The sequence below is a fragment of the Balaenoptera acutorostrata genome, chromosome 1 (genome assembly GCF_949987535.1).
Source record: "Balaenoptera acutorostrata chromosome 1, mBalAcu1.1, whole genome shotgun sequence".
In the NCBI taxonomy this organism is placed as follows: domain Eukaryota; kingdom Metazoa; phylum Chordata; class Mammalia; order Artiodactyla; family Balaenopteridae; genus Balaenoptera; species Balaenoptera acutorostrata.
The window spans coordinates 48,078,290-48,099,477 of record NC_080064.1 but is presented as its reverse complement, the minus strand read 5'-3'; the positions used below and the strand labels follow the sequence as shown (position 1 = coordinate 48,099,477).

General features: G+C 47.4%; 1 protein-coding gene across 1 annotated transcript in view; it reads left to right on the top strand.

Moving 5' to 3' along the window:
- Positions 1–21,188, top strand: part of PLPP3 (phospholipid phosphatase 3) — an 85,588-nt gene that overhangs the window by 56,326 nt on the left and 8,074 nt on the right. The window contains exons 3-5 of the mRNA XM_007164382.3: positions 2,538–2,818; positions 3,224–3,281; positions 13,721–13,897. Coding sequence (XP_007164444.1) covers positions 2,538–2,818; positions 3,224–3,281; positions 13,721–13,897 — 516 coding nt within the window. The remainder of the gene's footprint in view (positions 1–2,537; positions 2,819–3,223; positions 3,282–13,720; positions 13,898–21,188) is intronic.

Sequence of the window (21,188 nt, the reverse complement as noted above, 5' to 3'; positions counted from 1 at the left end):
TCAATAAAATGATGTAAGAGACGCTGATACGCAATGGGAACCCTCATGTTCTTTTTCAGCATCAGATAGGAAATCACGCTCAGGCCATGCCAATTTAGAAACAGTTTCTTAATCTGTGGCAGTGGATGGTTCAAGGAACTCAGGAGCAATCCAAGGGCAGGGATCATTCATGGGGCTTTGGTTCTGCTCCTTGCCTGTGGTGTCATCTCCGAGGAAGTACCGTTCCTCTGCTACTGCTTATTACCTTTGTTTGGTTGGGAGGCTATGGTGGAGGTGGCACAGGAGAGCTGGGAATAAATGTCATTGCAGTTATGAAGGAATGAAACACGGAGTCTAGCGCCCTCATTTTGCAAATGGAGAAACTAACTTATCCCAAGTCGCTCAGTGAGTAGGGACTCGAGCCCTGGCCCCTTGACTCCCAGTTTAGTGCTTTTCCCCCCTATGTCTAACGTCACGTGGGCATGATTTATAAATAAAGAAGAATAAGAAAGAGAGAACATGATGGTGGTAACAAACATCTGCAATGTGTTAGCCTGTAAGGTTACATAGGGTAAAAGTATAAACAGGTTCAAAAGGGGAATTAGACCATGAATGGTAGGAAAGAATGCTGGGTGGAGAGTTAGAACACCTGGGTCTAATCTTTAGATGTGAGTTAAGTTTGGACCTCAGTTTCTTCCATATATAATGGAGCCTTTCATTTATGACTGGCTAGGCTTCTCAGATTTTAATCTCTGCAGCATGTTGTCAAAGGACTCTTAGTAATGTTTAGAGGACATTTCCAATTTTGCAATAAAACAACTGTGAGGACCACCGTCCTGCTCCCTTTCATTCATCTGTTCATTCAGCTGATCGCCCTGTTCTCCCAGGGAATGCCTAAGCCAGGATGCCAGACTGGACTGGCCTTCGATCAGCTCTCTCTAATATAGAGTCATATGATCTAGGAAACTCAATATGATCTAGGAAACCAAAGGGTAGCACTTAGAAATATCAAGTATTTATAAACACAGAATCACTGTATAAATGTTAGCAGTGCTGGTAGCTGCTCTCATGACTGCACCTGCTCGCCCCTGGGCCCAGCTGGCATTTCATGGCCATCCTCCCCCGAGACTTGGACTTGGGTCAGATCCCTAGCCTCGACGCCTTCCCCAGCTGTAAAAGAATGACGGGACACTTTGAGAAGGACTGCCCGGATGTGTCAGTCTGTTGCTTCCCTTGTGGTCACGAACACGCTCTCTGTTCCCTGAAAGGGCAAGTGTGGCTCATCAGCCTTCCCTGGGAGGAAGTGTGAAGGGGACTTTGTGGTGAGTGGTGAGTTGAACGTCGCTGTCCCTGGACCCTGGTTGCATCCAGGAAGTGGCCAGGGCTGTGCTGCGGAGTTAAGACGAGGGCAGCGGGCTGTGTGGTGGTGCATCACCAGCGCAGAACTGGTCCTCGGCTGTGCAGGCAGCATAGGCGTTTGAGTCAGCTGCCCACCCCCCATTCTTAATGTGAAACCCGACAGTTTTGGTTAAGGTGCTTTCCCTCCCCCAGCCTCAGTCCACCCCCTGGTGGTCCTGAGGAGTTCATAAAATAAAGTATATAAAAAATAAATACTGGTATGCAATAGGTAATCAATAGTTGGTGGCCCTTTTTTTTTTTCTTTTTAAAGTAGTGATAAATCGCCCCTAAGCCTTAAGGAGTAGGCACAGTGGGATGGAGGAAGGGTATGAAAACCCAGACTTGCTCACTGCCCTTCAGGATGGAGGAGACAATGAAGGTGGCCTTGGGCATTCACAAACTCTGAAGTGCCTTGTATAAAAGTTTCTTGGTTGGTAGGCCAGTGTTCTTTTCATCATGCGCTACTTCTAAAGAGTAAAATGAAAGAATCACTTTCTATGACGCAGGGCATTTCCCATCCATGTTACCATATTTCCGGCAGTAACTCTGCAGAGATGTAAGTTATTTCGGAAGGACGCCAGGTAGGTGGCAGAGCCTGGATTCAAACCCAGGACTGGGTCTGGGGGCATTCGCCCTTTCCCACAGAAACCTCGGCCGTGGCTCAACATGGCACAGACTGAGGCCCGGTGTAAAGTTAGATCATTGTTGGTGATCCTTTACCCCAAATCCCAGAATCCGGAAATTTGCTTAGGCCCTCAGACCATGACCTTGATTCTTCAATAGCTAAGTCATTATTTGTCTCTCTCTTTGTTTTTAAATATACGCGTGTGTGCGTATAATATATTTTTATATATTATGTATTTTTGTATATTATATATTTACATATAAATATATTCGATTGCATATCTTTCTTGTTACAAAAGTACTATATGGCCATGTAGAACTTTTTAAAAAAAGGAAAAAATGACGGTGTTAGCACATTAATCTTCTCTCCTATGCATATTTATGTCTGTATACTTCTTAAATAGAAAATGGGGATTTTCTAGATTATAACTTGCAGTTATGTACTGAGTATCTCTTATGTCAGTAAATATCCTTTACAGCCTCACTTTCGTTGATGGGTCTTGATCCTGCCTAACGCCCCATCCATTGTCTTTCAGATCATCACAGGGGAATTCTACCGCATCTATTACCTGAAGGAGAAGTCCCGGTCCACGATTCAGAATCCCTATGTGGCAGCCCTCTATAAGCAAGTGGGCTGCTTCCTCTTCGGCTGTGCCATCAGCCAGTCCTTCACAGACATTGCCAAAGTCTCCATAGGGCGCCTGCGTCCTCACTTCTTGAGCGTCTGCAACCCTGATTTCAGTCAAATCAACTGCTCCGAGGGCTACATTCAAAACTACAAATGCAGAGGCGACGACAGCAAAGTCCAGGAAGCCAGGTGAGGCCCCACCTCCCGTGGCACTGTGTCCATGCCTTTGCTGTAGGCAGTTCAGTGAGCACCTACTTAGTAGGGTACCAAGTTCAGAGCTGGGCCCCGGTTTAGATGGGTGAATAAAGCAGAGTCCACATTCTTAAGGAACTCACAGTCAGTTGATTGAGACAGATAGTAAATAAACAGTTACAGTAGAGCATTGCTAAGTCCATTCCTTCATTCATTCTTTCTTTGTTTCGTTTATTCACACATTCATGAGTGCCTGCTGGGTTCCAGGCAATCCACTACCAAGGATGCAGAAATGAACAAGGCAGTGCTGCTCTCGGGGTCACAGTCTAGGGAGGGAAGAGGGACAGACGTGTATCGGGGATATGAATATGGCCCTTACACTGCCCTCTCTTGCTCTTCCAGGAGGTCCTTCTTCTCTGGCCACGCCTCCTTCTCCATGTACACCATGCTGTATTTGGTGGTAAGTAAGTACTCTGATTCCAGTGGAGTCCAGCCCCAGCTTAAATCCTGTCTGTGCAAAGAGCCATCAGAATCGTTAGGGACAGACTTCACTGAGAAATCTTTGAAAAAGAGGTGAGATAGAAGCATTAGCTTCTATTCTGAGCCCTGCCACTGAGTTAGCAGAAGTTGTTTCACTTTCCAGACTTTTCCCATTTTTCAAATAAAAATAATATTTACCATGGCTGTTTGATAAGGATTGAGCACCCATTTTGGAATGATTAAGTGATAAAGACACTTGTATAACATTTTATGGTAATAAGCACCGTTTTCTGAAAATCCATGAACTCAGTTGATCCTTTCAGAAGCCTTATGTTATAAGTAATATTATCTCTATTGTGGGAAAGGATTACTAAGTAAGTCTTAGAGAATTAAAGCAAACTGCCAAAGTTTATGTAGACACCAGAACTATCGCTCAGATCCATGCCTTCTGCCTGAATTCCTCGTAATGTTCTCCATGCCATTCCTCCCCCACCCTCTACTGATGGAAGGGCTTTAAAAATCATTATGTGACTACAGAGTGATTCTGAGTTTTACAGAATCCTTCTGCATCCATGAGCACACATGACCTCATAATAGCACAGTGAAGTAGGAAATCCTTGGCCCCATTGCTCAGATCCAGAGACCAAGGCCCAGAGATGATCAGTAGTGTGTTGGAGGATCTTCAAATAGTGGTAGAGCCATGGTCTGAGGTCCCCTGTTGTCCTTGCCATGCCATGCTTCCTGGAGATGCCGGGATGGTGCAGGTGAAGCGCCTTGCTCCCCTCCAGCTGCCACACAGACAGCCAGCCGCTGGTCTGTTTCTCTTTGTCAATTAAATATGGTCCCACTGCCTTTCCTTTCCCCTTGAATGAGGTCCGTGTGCCAGAGCACTTCCTGCTTTTGGCTGCTTTGATGGAGTTCAGAGCGAGAAGGCGCTGAAAGGTCAGATGTAGCTCAGAGGAGCATAAGCTGTTTGGAAAAAGAACATTTTGATTTCAACTTATTTGAAAAGCATAATTAGGAGTTGGAAAAACAGCAGAGAGATCTTTTTGTTTTGTTTTGTTTTTTCCCCCAATCCTTTCCAAGTCTGGAGGCCTCCAGGCTTCCTGTTACCTAGGATACAGAGCTAAGAGGTAGGCCCCAACCTCTAAAAACATTAAATGTGGATTTTAAAAATTCATGGAGAGCACTTCCCACCATTCTTCATTTTTTGTTGTTGTTGTTTTAGTTTTTGCTTTGCTCTTAGGAAGGACAGTTTAGCAGCAATATTTTGTTTCCTGTTCCATTTATATTTTACCCAGGGCTGGAAGCAATTTTACAAAATATAATTTCAGTGTTTTGTAAAGTGAAAGTGCTGACAGGTTTCTGGTACGTTCTATGTGCCAGGCACTGTGTCGCACTCACGCTATACCTTTGGATTCTCTCAATAACCTGGTGAGATGTGATTTGATTACACTGTTTTCAGTTTCAAACAAACAAACAAACCAGAATCTAAGAGGTATTTGAAGGCTGGTCCTTATGACCCCAGCATCGTTGTATGTTCTTTTCATTGCGCTGCACGACAAAAAATAAAGCCAAACAAACCTCTGCAGGATAAACTTACAGAATATAAGCTCCAACCCTAATTTCAATGTCACTTGAAGGGGACCTGCCTTTCTTCAGATCTGCTTTAATGGATGAGATGCCCCCCTACCCCCAGCGCCCATCACCTCCTGGAAGCTCTGATTATAGCAAGAGCTCTCTGCGGGGGTGATGCGTGAGGAGTAGATTGTGATTGAATGTTTACTTGCATCTTTGAGGGAGGAAAAAATTATAGTGCCTTTATATTCCAGGAAGGAAGGAAGGAAGGGAGGGAGGGAGGGAGGGAGGAAGGGAGGAAAGAAGAAGAAAGAAGAGAACCTCCTTCATCCTTCATCTCTGAAGCATATCTTTACACACACGCCCCCATGCACACACCACACACTCTTCAGAGCTCTTGCAAACATACACACATTCACAACTCACAGACACTCACATATACAACGTGCAAACACAGGGCTCTCCTTTTAGCTCTAAGATTATCTTGTCTTAAAACAACCTCTGAAGGTAAGGGCTAAGAAGTAAGGAGGACAGTGCCCTTCACCAGGGCTCCTTTTGATGTGACATTACACAGAAATCTCAACTCTTTGAAAGTCCAATTTGCAAAGCTTTCTAAAGGAAGTTTGACGAACACCGTTGCCTCCTGTCTGGGGAAGTGGGAAATCCTGCAGTCCGTCAGAGAAGCCCCTAGACTCCTCCCACAGGGCTTTTATATTGGGCTGCAGGAAGTGCCGGAGCTGCACTCGGCCTCCCACAGAGCCCTGTGGGCTTTTATGAAGGCAGCCTGTGATCCGCAGCTTCTCTGGAGCCTTGGGGAGAAGCCCGTTTGAACCGGCTGGGCATGGCATTGACAGTGTTTGCCTTTAGAGTTGGGCAGACCTGGGTGACTCTGGCCATGGCAGTTACTAGCTGTGGAACCGGGAGTTGATTACTTAGGTTTCGAACCTCAGTATACGAATCTGTCAAAGGGGAGACAGTTGTGTCCGTTTTTGCAGAGTTGTTGCCACTTTTCTTCTCTAGGCTCTGCTTTCCCCATCCGTCAAATGTAAGAGTGGAATTAGAAGGTGTCTTCTGATTTCTCAGTCTCTGTGGTTCTGTTTAAAAGCAGTTTGGACTACGTGCTGAAAGAGAAGATGGGAAGCACTCAGAGACAGTTTTGCGCAGATTCCCATGGAGTGCAGAGAGTGGTTGACCAGAAGCACCAGCCATCCCTTCACTGGGCCTTTCAGTACCAGCCACCATCTAGAGCCTCCCGTGGCTTTGGAGGGTGCTCCATATTAGGTTTTGATTTGTAAAATGGATAGCTTGGAAAAACCATGCTCCAAACACCAAATTATCTCCGGGCATGGAAGCTTAAGGACGAGGTTAAGGCTTGTCAGAGATTAATGCAAATTCTAATCAGAGAAATCCCGAAGCCTATATAAACATAAACGGTGCTGCCTACCCTTGAGCCCTGGTCTGAACTCCTGAGGACCACATCTGGATTGGCCCCGCGCCTCCACGGTCAGGGACTGAAGATGACCTGGCTGTCTGGATAAAATGGCAACACAGGAGCCAGGCACCAATTCACACAGCACACCTGGAGTTACCTCTGTTGTACCAGGCACGCTGCTGCCTCCTGGGGCTACGAGATGAATCAGACCTGGGCCCTGCCCTCAAGGAACTCACCTATGCTTTCAACATTCCATCATTCAACATGTATTTAGTGAGTGGCTATTATGCACCAAGCCCCATGCCAGGGGTGGGAATATAGCGCTTGGCAAGGCATGGGCATGGCCCTTGGGGAGTTCAGTCTAGAGGAACAGGTAACAGGTAACAGGACAGTAACGATAGTCTGGTCCATGCTACAGGAGGGACCGGGGTGTATAGGTCATTACGGAAGCTCAGAATTGTGGCACCCTAGCTAAGCTGGAGTGGAGGGCAGAAGCCGGGGAAGGCTTCCCTTAGGGTAGTCACGGGATGGTGGGAGGGTTGGAAGGACTGCCCGTGCACAGGTGGAAAGGAGGATGGTGATGTGGGATCTGCAGGTGTTCAGTTGAGTAGGGCTTTGATGGCTGGTCGGAAGCAGGGCGTGGAGGGTGCACGGAGAGCTGAGAAGACCCTGGGGGTCCTCAGCCCCAGCTCCTCCTTTTGCAGCTCAGATCAGGCAGCAGCAAGTTCGAGTGAGGCCTTTCTTGGACTACTGAGCTCCTCTCCTGGGAATCTGCACCTCGCCCCTCCCCTTCCTCAGGACACTTTGTCAGAGAAGCCTTCCCTGGACGCCCCCTCCTATACTCCCTAACTCCCTTTGCAGCCTTATTTTTTCCCCCAGTTTCTCACCATCTGACATACTCTTTGTGTATCTCCACCAGATAAATTATAAGCTTCATGAAGCAGAGGATTTTGGTCTCTTGATTCACTGCTGTCTCTCACTTCCCCAAACAGTGTCTGATACTTAAGTATGCAATGAACGTTTGATGAACGAATGAATGGATGGATGGATGGATGAGTCCCGCGTCTTTTGACACTCCCAGGCCGTGCTCCTTTTCCATTCCAATCAGAATTTTGTTCATCTCCTCATCACTGACTTGATAGATCACAAAGGGCCTGTGTGATGTAGGCAAGGCCTTTGCTGAACTGTTTACCTTTGGACACTTCACTGTGGTGCCCGTGAAAACTGTTGATGTGTCAGAGGGTTTGTTGGGTACCAGGGAAGTGGCTATGCTCTGATAGCCATGTTCTCTGGCCTCTGGTTGTTAGTCATTGAGCTTTTGTTCAACATGTTTAGAATCCTGGAGCAGTGGGGTCTGGTATGCCCACGAGACCATGCCCACAGATCCCAGGAGTGTCTGGTGTAACCCCTGCCGGGAACAAGATTGTTGTTTCCAAGAGGGAATAAACCACAGCACCAGATGTTTTTCCTCTTCTTCCTCTCTGCCTCATCCATCCATCCATCTATCCATCCATCCAGCCAGCAGTTTCTGAGTACCTGTTCTGTGCCAGACCTTGTGTGAGCACTTGAGGACACCAAAAGAGCTCACATTTTGTGAGGAAAGCCTGAAAAATATTTAAATAGTTGCAAAGCAGTTGGCTAAGTTCTCTGATAGGGGTGGACTGAGGGATTGGTGCCCAGAGGAAAGGACTATTAACTCTGCTCTGAGTCAGTTCACAGGCTCTCCTGAGCTTAAGATCAGGTCAGAGACTCTTCTATTCTAACTCTTACAAAAGCTATACACCTGTGTTTGAGACGTGCATGCTATAAAAGTGTGTGACAGGTGAATTAGAGGAGCCTGAAGTTCCATATGTCCCATTCAGGTTGTCCTTTAGTCCATGACGCCTGTATAGTCCGTTCAGATTGCTTCTCCAGAGACAGAAGTCCAATACAAAACACCAATACTCGACATGCAAAGCGCTAATTCCCTAAGGAAGCCAGGTGGTTTTGTGGTTAGAGCATGGACTTAAAAGAGGCAAATCTTACTCAGTGGAAATCATGGCCCATTGTTACCTTGAGCAGGTGACATGGCCTCTTTTGGCCTTGCTCTCTTCATCTGTAAAATGGGCACAATGGTTGGTTGTAGCAATTGCAGGGGATATAATTTAAAGCACCTCGCTCGGTGTCTAAGTGCTCAGCAAACCGGTAGTTTCTTTTTCTCCCCCTGATAGTGGCAGAAAACAAGATCCGATTCCCTTCTAAAGGAGGAGAAAAGTCAACTAAAAACTCCTCTTTGTCCTGAACGTAGTTGAATAACTTCCCAGTTCTGCACCACGTAGAGTCACCAGGCACGTGAACCTGAGCCATGGAGGAGATGGGAGAAGGGAGAAAGTTTCTCCCGTGGGTGTCAGCGATCTGGACAGACTTCCAGGAAGAAAGAGGGCAGGGACAGAGGAAGGACAAAAGCCTCCTTCTCACTCTTAGCAGAGAGCTCCCAAGAGCAATGGAAATGAAGCCAGAGGACAGTACAGACCTGTTTCACCAGTATGCAAATTGTGTAATGAAACACAAATGACTTCGCAAGAACCAGTGAGACTCACCCCAGTCTGACTTGCTGGTTCAGCCCCGAGCTGGCTTGAACTCAGCCAGATCTTTCTAAGGAGGTTTTGTTGGAATTCCACAGGATCCCAGTTTTGAAGCTCAGACCAGGAAGAAGAGAGCTCCATTTCTGGAGTGAGTTCTGTGTGCCGAGGACTTTCATATACATCGGGGGGCCGGCGGCGGGGGAACAGACATACACCTTTCTATTGTAAACTCCGTATCTACAATCAGCAGTTTTATTTTAGCAACTGGAAGAAAAATCTTAGTCCCAGAAAGGGACTGAAAGATTATATTCTTTTTTTGTGAAGGAACTTATTTTATTCATGTCTGTGTCTTTCACAGAGTTTTTAACAGAATAGATGCTCACAACATTTTTTTTTTAAGTGAACAAATCTCCTTATGTTACATATGGGAAAGCAGAAATCCAGAGAAGCAGAGTGCCTTGTCCAGGGTCAGACAGCTGGTGTGTAGCAGAGAAAAGATTCAAATCCAGTTGCTCTGTTTGCAAGTCAGGCACTTTCTGTGGCATCGCACTGCTGCACAGGAAGTGGATTCTCTGAACCCAGAGGCCTTCACCCAGGTGGGGAATTAAAGACAGAGAGGACAGGACCTCAGGGCTGCAGATAGATGCCCAGGAGAGGTCAAGCTGATTTAGACTTTCTGGTTTTGTCCAGCTGTGCTCACCCCTTTCTTAACCACCCTTTTCAGGGTGCCTGGGACTTTGCTGAAGCCCCTGCAGGAGTTTTGATTCTGGGAAAGGCTCCTTGCTATTCGCTCTAGGACGGGGCATTACATCCTTGGGGCCACAAGGTTTGACTCCCTCTCCTGAATAAGGGTTACCTGCCCCTGTGGAGTGGGAATGAATGGAGCCTCCTGACCCACATAGGTCAGGTTTCCAAGGGAGCAGGGTGTTCCAGAATGTACTCACTGATTCTGGTGAGGCCCGAGCCTCTGGCCTGGAGTGAGTGCCTCTTGTGAACTGGGCTTTCAACTGGCAAAATCCAATCCATTCAGCACTTAGATTGGGGCGGGGCAGAGGGTGTTATCAGATCCCTTGATCAACCTCAAAGCCTGTTGCCCTCAGCTGACTTTTCAAATCTAAAGTAGTCCTTGGGTGAAAGGTCATTGTGCAATCGCTTTCTTTAGTAATTCACTTGTGTTGGTGAAATCAACAGTCATTGAGTCAATCTCATCTATCAAAGCGAAAGGGTGACATGGATTTCTACGAAGAATGCCTTGAGTCCCTGTCTCATGCCAGGCAGGGTCCTGTGATGTCTCATTTGATCCTGGCAACCCTAAGAGGGAGATGTCCTGCCTGTTTCACGGAGAAAGAGACTGAGGCTTAGAGAAGTTAGTAAGTGGTAGAGCTGGGACTGGAATCAGGGCTGTCTCACCCCAAAATTCACTTTGCTACTGCTGTGCCCCAGCTACAGACACCAGGATCCACCCTGAGATCTTGAGACGTTTCTCAATAAGTGTGTCAGTTACTGATGGATTTGGAGGAGCCAGCTTCCGTCTGCCCACTCATTCCATGCCTGACTGCTTCCCGAAGGGATTCTTTCCCCCAAGGTGGCCCCTCACTTCTTTCTTATTCCTGAGCACTCCCTTTCCGAAGCTATTCTGATGACAGGTCTCTTCCTCCCTCCTCAAGTTGCTCCTTTTTTCTTATATTAAGCTCCAGCCTTCAGTATCTGAGTCAGTGGAAGGGGAGATGTGTGCCTCGTCCGGTTGGGAAACCCACCCTTCCTCTGTCCCACCCTGATCTCCAGGGCCCGTGACCTAAAGTCTACAGGGAGGGGGCAGGGAGAGATGGAGGGTTTTGAACAATCATTTTTTGAGGACCTGCAGATTTTTAAATTGAGGGAAATGAGAAAACCTTGAGGTTATTAGGTCCAAATTAGGAGACAAAAGACCATGGTTAGAGGATAAAAGCATCTGTTTTTTGCGCAGTACATGGTGCCTCTTAGCACCAATCTGTGCACAGCCTGTAAGACAGTGGTTGTTACACTTATTTTACATGGGCGAAAACTGAGGCTCAATGAGGTTTTTCTTTTTTCTTTTTCTTTTTTGGCTGCACCCCACGGCTTGAAGGATCTTAGTTCCCTGACCAGGGATCCAACCCACACCCTCAGCAGTGGAAGCATGGAGTCCTAACCACTGGACCACCAGGGAGTTCCCCAATGAGGTTTTTCTGGTGAAAACCTGTGCCCTTTCAGTTACCCACCCCACCCCTGTCCATTGCCAAGTCTGGCTGGAGGAAGGCCAGACCATGGTGGTCACACTACATATGGACTAGTCCTTCTTCCCTGAACTTGCTATTGTCCTGAAGACCGGGTTGACTTGGAGCTATCAACATCATCCCCATTCTCACTCTCAAAAAGGAAGAGATTTCTTTGATTCATGATTGGAGAATCTGCTGTTTGTTGGGTCATTTCAGCAGAAATGAGGGAGTAGCCTTTGACCTGCAGATTATTTTTTTCCGGTACGGAGTACCTTGCTTAAAATCATTTTTCACCATGGCTTGCAGTACCATTTCCCAATTGTGATTCATTAGGTAGATACTCTGTCAACATAATAAGTCTTGTAAGTGATGAAAATAAGGATTTAGTATTTACCAGTCTTTTTTAAAAAGACCCTTAGTATTCCATGGAGTATGGTTTGGGAAAGACTGACCTACTAAATAAAGGCCACGTTCATTAGTTTGACCTCCAGTACCCTTCATGAACTGCCCGTGCTTGCCTCTGTAGCCCTGTGTTTCACCCCCTCGCCCATCCCCTGCCCCATACACCCTTTTCTGCTATTACAGAACTTCAAGAAGTTCACTGCAGCTCTGATTGCTGGCTTATAAGCCTTTGCTCTGCCTGGAATACACACCCCCTCACTACCATCTCCTTAACTCCTAGCAAATACCTATTCATGTTTAGGATTCAAGTCAAGTATAGCTTCCCCTTAGTAACTGACCTTGGCCCCCCCAACTTCTTTCATAGTTTCTATAAAGCCCATAAGTGCACTTACGTGTTTTCATATGTTCCCCCAACTGTATGCTCGTAGGGCAGGAATTATAACTTCTCATTTCTGTGTCCTTAGCACCTATCATAGTGCCTGGCTTATTTATTGAGCTATTTGTGTGTGTGTGTGTGTGTGTGTGTGTGTGTGTGTGTGTGTGTGTTTATTTATTTATTTATTGGCTAGTTCCACAGGTTTGGCCTTTTAGGTCAATTCTAGAATAATTTTTTAAGGTTTTTCTCCAAACCTTTTTTAGCATGTTCCTAGGAATCTGATTAAGTTTTCATATTAACTTTTGAGTTTATAAATTGAGGGTTCTTATAAATGGGTGTTCTTGTAAATAAAAATCCTAGCTATCTATTCAAATTGTCCTTTACGTCCTTGGCTTCATAAAGGCTCTATGCAGTTCTTGGTAAGCTAATCACTATTTATATCATCATCTTGGCCATTATGATGATTTTATCTCTTCTTTTAGATTTTTAACTGGGTATTTTTTATTTTTGCAAAACGACTGGTTTTTATCACTTGTTTAGTGGCCAATAGCATCAGTGCATTCTCTTTATTATTTTTTATTTGTTGTTCTTACATTTCCCAATAATACATTTATATAATTTCATAGTGATTATAAAGTTGCCTGCTGTTTTCCAGGCCTGGGTTTTTTTGCAATTGTCTTCCAAGTCGTTGAGGTTTCAGTGCTAGAGGTTCTTCCTACGTGGGCAAGAGTGACTCTGGAATCTTCCACTCTTCTGTCTCCTCAGGTTCGCTGCTGGCTTGTCTTTCCTGACCACCCAAAGGAAGGTGTCCATTTGTCTCAGGAAGGGCAGAGTCACTCCCTTGCCACTGTCCGGGTCTATCTTTAGGCCGTCAGCCCCTCCCCTCTGCTCTCTTCCCCTCTCTCTGGTCTCCCAGTGCCTTGCTTTGATTTGTAGTCGGAAGTTCCCCTCGTCCCGTTGCGTCTTCCCCCTCATTTCCCAAGTTCCCACAGGAACCTGAGAAGTCTGCTGTGCCCAGAGGTTAGAACGGAAACTGCAGCAAGATAACTCCAAGGGACAATGCCCAGTTGACGTCATTGCAACTTCTTTGCCTCGGCCAGAGCGGCTTTTTGGTTTTTTTCTTCCATTTTTCTTCAGGTTACTCTTCTACCCACCCCAGTCCAGTCTCTGTCAACCTCTCTTTGAAAGCTCTCTGGCATTGTCTGGTTGGTTTATGTGTTTCCTCATATTCTAATGCAAAACCCCTAGTTCCAAGTGGTGACTTAGAAGCTTGTTCTTTGATAGAGTTGCTTTCTTTTGAAGCAGAAGCATTCCCTTGTGACTATCATAATAAACCACCCTCCCCACCCCCCATCATCATGCTTGTATTTCCATGACACTCCTGAGAGGCAGGTAGTGTAGGGATTGTATAGCCATAATCTCCAGGAAAACACACATGTGCATTGAATGAGTTGTCATCAATTGTAAAAAAAGAAACCTTTACTAACCCCGGTTACTATTCTTTAATTGGTTTCAATCAAGAACATGATAAAAGGAAACTCAAGTTTCTGGAGGGTCTAGTACATGCCAGGCAGCATGCTAAGGCCATTCTCATGAATTCTTTTCCTCGGCTCTCTCTAGCTTACCTCCCTAGAAAAGCTCCATTTTTCTTAGTGTTCAGTAGAGGAATGAAGACCCAAGGTTTAAAAACATGGGCTTGAGGTCAAGTCCAAGTTAAATGCTCTTTCTTCCAGACGGTTCCATGTGTGGGAATGTCATGTGTGTCAACCTGGGGCTAGAATGCAGGAGAGCGGCCACTCAGTGTCTGTTCGTTTTGTCTCCTCCCTCCAGCTGTACCTGCAGGCCCGCTTCACTTGGCGAGGGGCCCGCCTGCTCCGGCCTCTCCTGCAATTCACCCTGATCATGATGGCCTTTTACACAGGACTGTCCCGCGTGTCTGACCACAAGCACCATCCCAGCGATGTCCTGGCGGGGTTTGCTCAAGGAGCCCTGGTGGCCTGCTGCATAGTAAGTAGCCTCTTGTCCTCAGCACACAAGCAGGGCCCTGGATGGCTTGCTTGTTAAATGTTTCCAGCTCAGTGACCAAAGCCAGGGAGCTCTCAGGCCTCTTCTCTGCTTGGTGTCTGAGGAGCCATCCTGCCCCAGGAGCCCTTCAGTGAAATGAGGATAATTCCTGCTTCTTTCCAGCCTGGGAGTTTTAATCCAACAGATTCTGTGACTCCTTTTCTCCAGAAATACGGAAGGTTCGGGCTCACAGTTGCGATAGCAAGAGGTCTTAGATGTTATTCTACTCACTCACTCTATCCATGAGGGCAGTCAGGGTTCAAGAGGGGAAGAAACTTGCCTCAGGTCACATGTCAAGAGTCTAAGTCTCTGACTCATGTGTTGCTCACATGCTGCTTTGGTGATCACTTACTATTCAGAAGCACTTCCCAGCTTCTTGGAAAACATCTACCCTTCCCACTGTGACCTTTACAGGACTTGGTCAGACCCTAAACTAGGTGTTGGCTGGGGAAGAGGGAGTTTGAGGAAGGCTAAGCCCTCTCCTAGCCTGAGGGCTTTGTACAATCAAGTCACAGAGCTTCCTAGAGAATGGCCTTGGGATGGACCACATTCTGATTGGCCTCAAATGACCTACGCCTTCAGTACTTCCCCCTGACTCCCAGTGAGGGGGGATGAGGCATTCCATCTCTGAGGCTCTATCTCTTCAGGAATCTCTGCTTCTTTTTGCCTTTGAAGTTTTTTGTTTTTGTTTTTAAGAGTCAAAAAGAGAAACTTTTTTTTTTTTTTTAATCTGTACAACATTACATTTCATGCTAAAATTTTGAGGGGTTTATTCAGCAAACACGACTGAGCACCTCCTCTGACATTGTGCCTTCCTGGGCCCTACTCAGGGGCACTCACCCTGGTCCAGCAGGAATCCCAGAACACAGTACTGGCTGGGTGTTTGAGTACCACAAATGCAGCTTGTATTGTTAGTTTAACCCTTGCTCATTGCCGGTAAGAATCATGAAGTGAGATCTAGGCCAGCCCCTGGTCCTTTCCTGGTTTTTCAGCCTGGCTGCAGCCCCGCGTCTCCCTGCAATAACCTCCCTGCTTTCCTGCATTCGTCACCCTGTGCTGAAATTGTGGATGTGTGTCTCCCTTTCGATTGTTCCTCAGGGACAGGGACCCTAGTTAACATATACGTTATTCTCCCTGTGTCACCAAGGCCTCTCAGAGATTCTAGCTCAGAGTAAGTGAATGCGTATGTAATCAACACAAAGCTAGAACTCTTTCTTGAGAACATTCTCTTGAAGGCAGAGGGATGGATAAGGCACAGCCCTTACTTCCAAAACAATCCCAGTCTAGTTGCTCACAGCCAGGCCAAGCACAGGAGCTGCAGTACAACGAGGGGCTGCCATGGGGACTAGCCGGGGCACTTCGGCAGCCAGGCGAGGCAAGAAGAGGGCCAGGGAGCCGGGGTGATCAGAGTGGACACCACAAAGAAAGTAGCATCTGAGCTGCTGGCCAGCCTCATCCCAGGAACCCTAGTCTAGGCACTGGCTGTTTTGAGGGCTTTATTCATTGCTTTCTTTCGTTTTTCTTTTCAGTCAAGGCTAGAAGGGAGAGAAATTGGGGGAGCAGACCGTTAATGAGGGCAGCTGTCACTGAGAGCTTGTTCTCTGAAGCCTGGTCCTTTAATGTGAAGTGACAGTGGGGGATGGGTGTTTGCACGACAGGGTAACCCTTTGCCGACTGTGCCCTCTGAGCTTTGCTCTAGGCAGGAGGTCAGCCCACGGGGGCCTGCTGTGGTGTTTCCTTCTCGGCGCCACTGCCCTAATTAAAGTCTCCTGCATCCCCAATTAAAAAAATTGAAAAGTTGGGGGGGGGGTCCTTCATAGCCTTCCTCTCTTTTATAGAGGACTCTCTACGCACAATGAGACAAAGTGTCCGGGAGGACCAGGGTTTATTTTCGAGGAGGGAAATGAGGGGTCTGACTTTTATCCTGTTTGGCTCGGGTGCACTGGGGCACTGGAGCACTGGATAGGAATTTGGGCCTAGCGTTTGTCAAGCATCTACTCTATGCTAGCTCTGTTCTGGGTCCTTTACTCATCGGACACGAAACCGTTGTATACTGCGGGCATTTTACAGATGAGGTAACTGAAGCTCGGAGAGATGACTCAAGTCATCTGAGGTCAGAGCTAGTCGACAGCGGCTCCCGGGATGATCACTGACTCCAAAGCTTTGCCCTCTGTGCTTGGCAAGGAGGCATGGTCACCGGAGCTGAAGCGGCCAGAGTCACCCGAGGCATAAGCAGCATAGGCAGCTGCTTACAGAGCAGAATGTAAGGGTGTCAGGGGCCTTCCCAACCCTTCGGGCTGATCCAGTTGCTGCTTTCAGTTTGAAAGCCTGTTTTACAGTGTCAAGATGGCTTAGAAAAGGGTTATAAACATCCTTCCCTGTCCCACTTAGCTGTGAACACATGAGGGTAGGGACTCGATATTTATCATTTTTCTCCCAGTGCCTGACTTCCAGCTGGTCCTCAGGAGCTCATGGTCCTGGCTGGCTCGGCACTCCAGCACTGAGTGAGCCATTTCATTTAAGCCATCTGAGAGGCCAGGGCAAGGCACTGGAGTCAGCCTAGGAGCTTGAGGATGCTCAGCTTGGGGAAGAGAAGGCAGTGGGTCACTTCCCATCAAAGGAAGTGTAAGGATCGGGACCCTGAGTTGAGCCAGAGATGGGTCTGGGGAACCAAGAGGCCATCTGAGGACACCACGTGCTGGGGGAGGGGACTGTGAGGTGGGTGAAGGGCATCTGCCTCACGGGTTTTGCAGCTTTATCAGGTGCTTTTCCAGTCGTACCGGGTAGCTTGCAGCCTAGGCAGGAGCCTGTGGTCTCTGCTCTGCTGTGTCTCGTAGCAGAACTTGCGCCCAAGAATCAAGGCTGTCCTGGCACGTACCAGGCAAAGCCTAGTTCTCTTCTCGCCCGTGAATGGGGCTGATATGAATGGATCTTAACACGGGGACATTACCTGAGGTTGGTTAGGAGAACCAAGAAGAGGCAGCCCAGTAAGGTACAAGGCCACCACACAGAGGTCAAGGAACCCAGAAGCCATTTCCCACTCTGCCTGATAACCTCCTGAGCCAAGCTTCGATGGACCCCCATCAACAGGGAAATCATATTTGCTAACATGCGTTGAGAGCTCACGTGCCAGCCACTATGTTAAGCACGTTACATAGACCATCTCCAGTCCCACAAAGATCCTATTTTGAACCCTATACCCATCATTGTCCTCACTAAAAAGATGAGAAAACAGGGACTAAGAAGGATGAAGTAACATGGAGAGGGTAGAGGGTAGAGGGTCGACCCCAGGGCGATCCAGCAGAGACAGGTCTGAAGACCCCAGAGTCTTGTAAGGCCTCATCTCCTGCCCCTCTCACGTCCCTTCACCTCCAGGCACATGAAACTTATCAAGATTGTTCAACACCCTGAGCTCTTATCCTAGACAGCTGTCCCCTTTCGATGGAGCACACAGTTCCAATTTCACCCCATCTCGGATGAAACCTGTGTTAGTTCCCCATGTTGCTGCTCTGATAAATTACTACAAACTTAGTGGCTTAAAATGACACAAATTAATTTTCTTAGAGTTCTTGAGTTCTGAATTCCAAAATGGGTCTCAGCGGGCTAAAATCAAGGTGTTGGTAGGGCTGCGTTCCTTCCGGAGGCTCTAGGGAGAGTCTCTTTCTTTGACATTTCCAGCTTCCAGAGGCTGCCGGCATTCTTTGGCTCGTGGCCCCTTCCTCCGTCTTCAAAACCAGCAGCGTATCATCTTCATCTCTCTTTCTTTCGTTCTCTCTGGCCTCTGCTTCCATCTTCACATGTCCTTCTGTGATTCTGACTCTCCTGCCTCCCTCTTACGAGGACCCCTGTGATTACATTGGGCCCACCTGGATGATCCAGGATACTCTCCCCATCTCGAAATCTTTAACTTAATCACATCCGCAAAGTCCATTTTGCCATGTAAGGTAACGTATTCACAGGTCCTGGGGATTAAGATGTGGGCATCTTTGGGGGGCTGTTGTTTAGTCTAGCATACCTTCTCTTCTGTCTTTTCTGATGACAGATTGCCCAACTGTCTTCTAATGCTCCCATAGTCCTTTGCGTGTTTTTTCTGCTGTGACATTCAGCCTGGTTCTGTCATAATTGTTCAACTGTCTGTCTCCCCAACTAGACTATGGGTGCCTCAATGGCAGAATCCATGGCTTAACCCTCTGGTTGTTCATTATCAGTGCCTGGTACAGTGGCTGACACACAATAGCTACTTGATAAGCATTGGCTAAAGAATGAGTGATGAATTAGCCTGTGACCCCAGGCAAGACACTTCCTCTTGAGCCTAGTTTCCTCATCTGTGAATTGATCTTGGAGGCCCTTAGCTCCATGACCTTCTCCCACAGAGATTCCGAGGCACAGCCGACTTCGGACTTTGTAGTAACTGAGCTGGACCTGCCTTCTCAGATGGAACTGTCTCCATGCAATGCCCATGTAGGTGGCCTCTATTTGGGGATCATGACATGTCCTTAAGTCCCCAGCGGGTACAGTGCGTCACTCCAGAATGTTGGCTCAGCCACTGCAGAGCCTTGGGCAACAGGCCATGACAGCCAAACACTTCTACCCGGGTCTGTTGAGAGTAAGTCCTGTCACAGCAAAAAGACATGTCTAGACAAAAATCACATGCCAAACAGGAGAGGGTTTGGTCCCCTCCCTCACTGCTTACTAGCTGAACGCTTTCCAGAGGAGGAAGGCAATGGCAGCCAACACAGACAAAAAACCTACACGGTGTTGTGAACTCAACACAGAGACACGGACACGCAGGGGCAGAAGGGCAGGCACACTGATGTACATGTTCACACATGTGGACAGAGGTGCACAGGACAGAGGCACGGGGACAGACCCAGTCGTACCCAGACACAGACATCCATCCTCTTTCCGTCACCAGCACTCAGAATCACAGATACCCAGACAGGCCAAGGCAAACACAGGCTCATGCTCACCCTCGCAGTCTCCTCTCTCTCTCTCACACACCCACACCCACACCCACACACACACACACACACACACAGAGCCACCCCTCCCAAGATGTGAACTCTACAGCTGGGCTCACCATTCCCACCCCTGGCGTAACCCAGGGGCCCGGACGAAGCGACAGACATCGGTTCATTTCCTATCTGGTGACAACTTGACTATCTGGCCACCTCCTCCCTGACCCTCCAACAGATGGCAAATTATGGGGCCCTGGGAGGGGTCAGGGCAGGGCCAGGCCGCCATTGCTGTGGGTGCAGCAGAGGAAGCAGCTGCTCGTGAATTTCATAAACATGCAGCAGAGTCTTTCCTGGTTTTCCTCTTGCAGGGTGTGTGGCTCAGCCAGCAGTCGCTCTTTTGTGTGCTGCTATCTTCCTCCAGGATGTAGGGAAGGGCAAGGATGTTCTTTGTCTCTGCCGCAGTTAGGTGACCCTGGGAGAAGGGACAAGTGAGAATGTGAATGGAAGAAGGGTTCAGTGATGACAGCCCCCCAAGGGGAAAATGGGGCACAGAGAGAGGATGGGACACACCCAAGGACACATGGTGGCAGAGTAGGAACCAGATCTCGGCTCTCTTGATCCTATCTCAAAGGATTAAACTAGTAAACTCCAAACACATGTAGTCTATGCCCTGAATTTGTGAGATCTCCTTCTGTAACAGGAGATTCCCATCTGTTTCCACTGGATTCATTCCACTACTGCCTGGGCACAGGGGAATGGATGAAATGACCTCCCGAATCACTTCTGGCCCTGCAAAAGCCTAGCTCTTTGCCCAGAAGCCCTGGGGCTGACCTTGTCATCCTGGGCCTCTACTCTCAGGCGGGCAGGGGTGCCAGGAACCCATGGGTGTGGGAGAGAGAAGGAAGCAGAGGCAGGGGTAAACTTTGCCCCCCAATAGATAATGACAGTTTGCACAGTTCTTCTAAAATCTCCTTTCTCATTCCCCTGCTGAGATGAATGGGGTAGATGATGAGGCAGAAACTCAGAAGGGGGAGTTGTATTCCTGCCACTTAGGCATATTGGGCAAGTCACTTCCTCTCAGCTGCCTTTTCCCACCCCACAATGTGGGGATGATACGTCTTAACATCACCTGATCTTTGGATTGAGGATTCAATGAATTAAAGGTGCGTCATGCTTGACACATGCAACGCATTGATCGGATGTGTATTGCATGTTAAGTATGGTGCCTTGTTTTAAATATTCACAGCTGAAAGAATTGGTCCTTAAAGAGCTTAGAGTGCAGTAGTTTCCCAGCCATGATCCATAATAAGAAATACATTATAACCCAATAGAGGTACCCACACATAACTAAAATATTGCACAAAATAAGACTTACGCTTACTGTATGTGATACATTCTAACATTTTAAACTTAACCCTTAAGAATGCTGGTAGTAACCGCCCAGTAAATTGATTTTAAACTTACTAATGACTTGTGACATGCAGTTTGAGAAACACTGGTCTACTGGGGACAGGCACGTAAACACACAAGTGCAGTAGAAGGGCACAGCCGTTAGGATGGGATCCTGTCCTGGGGACAGTGGGGGCTTGGGAGGGGGGAGAGCTCATTCTTCGTGAGGGTGCTGGAAGGCTAGAAGAATTCCTGGAGGAGGAGAATCTTGAGCAATGAATGGATATTTTCTGAGATACAAAAGATAAGGAAGGGCATTTCATGCAGAAGGAATAACACAAAGACATGGAGATGGATGGGAATATGGTATATCTTGTGACCCTAAAAAGCTCAGAATGATGGAACTTGTGGAATATTTGGGGGAAGTCAATAATAGTAGCTCTCTTTACCCTTTCAGCTTCAAAAGGTAGGATTTCTAGAAGTAGGCCCCTGCCTTCCTGAAGCCTCTGTTATTCTTGGGTACCATGTTCCTGAACTCTAGCTGATACTGGATCTAGCATCTTAGTGACCGCCATCAGCCCTCTGAGTCCTCCTTACCAGAAACCCTCCTTTGTATTAGCCAAGAAGTGCCTTCCTGTGATACTCCTTACAGGACTCAGACACCTATTCTCCCCCAGAATTGCCCACGACTTTCCTCTGCTGCTCCAAACCCTCCTTCTTTTTACGGGACCAGCTCCCTTCATGACCCTCAGTAGCAGTGATGGTCATGAATGATGGTAACTGAGGGAGGATTTGAAGAGCTCTTTATAGGTGTGAAGCATTTTCATGTGAATTCTTCCATTTAAGCCTTACAGAAACTGTGAGAAGGTAGATTTTTAAATAATGAT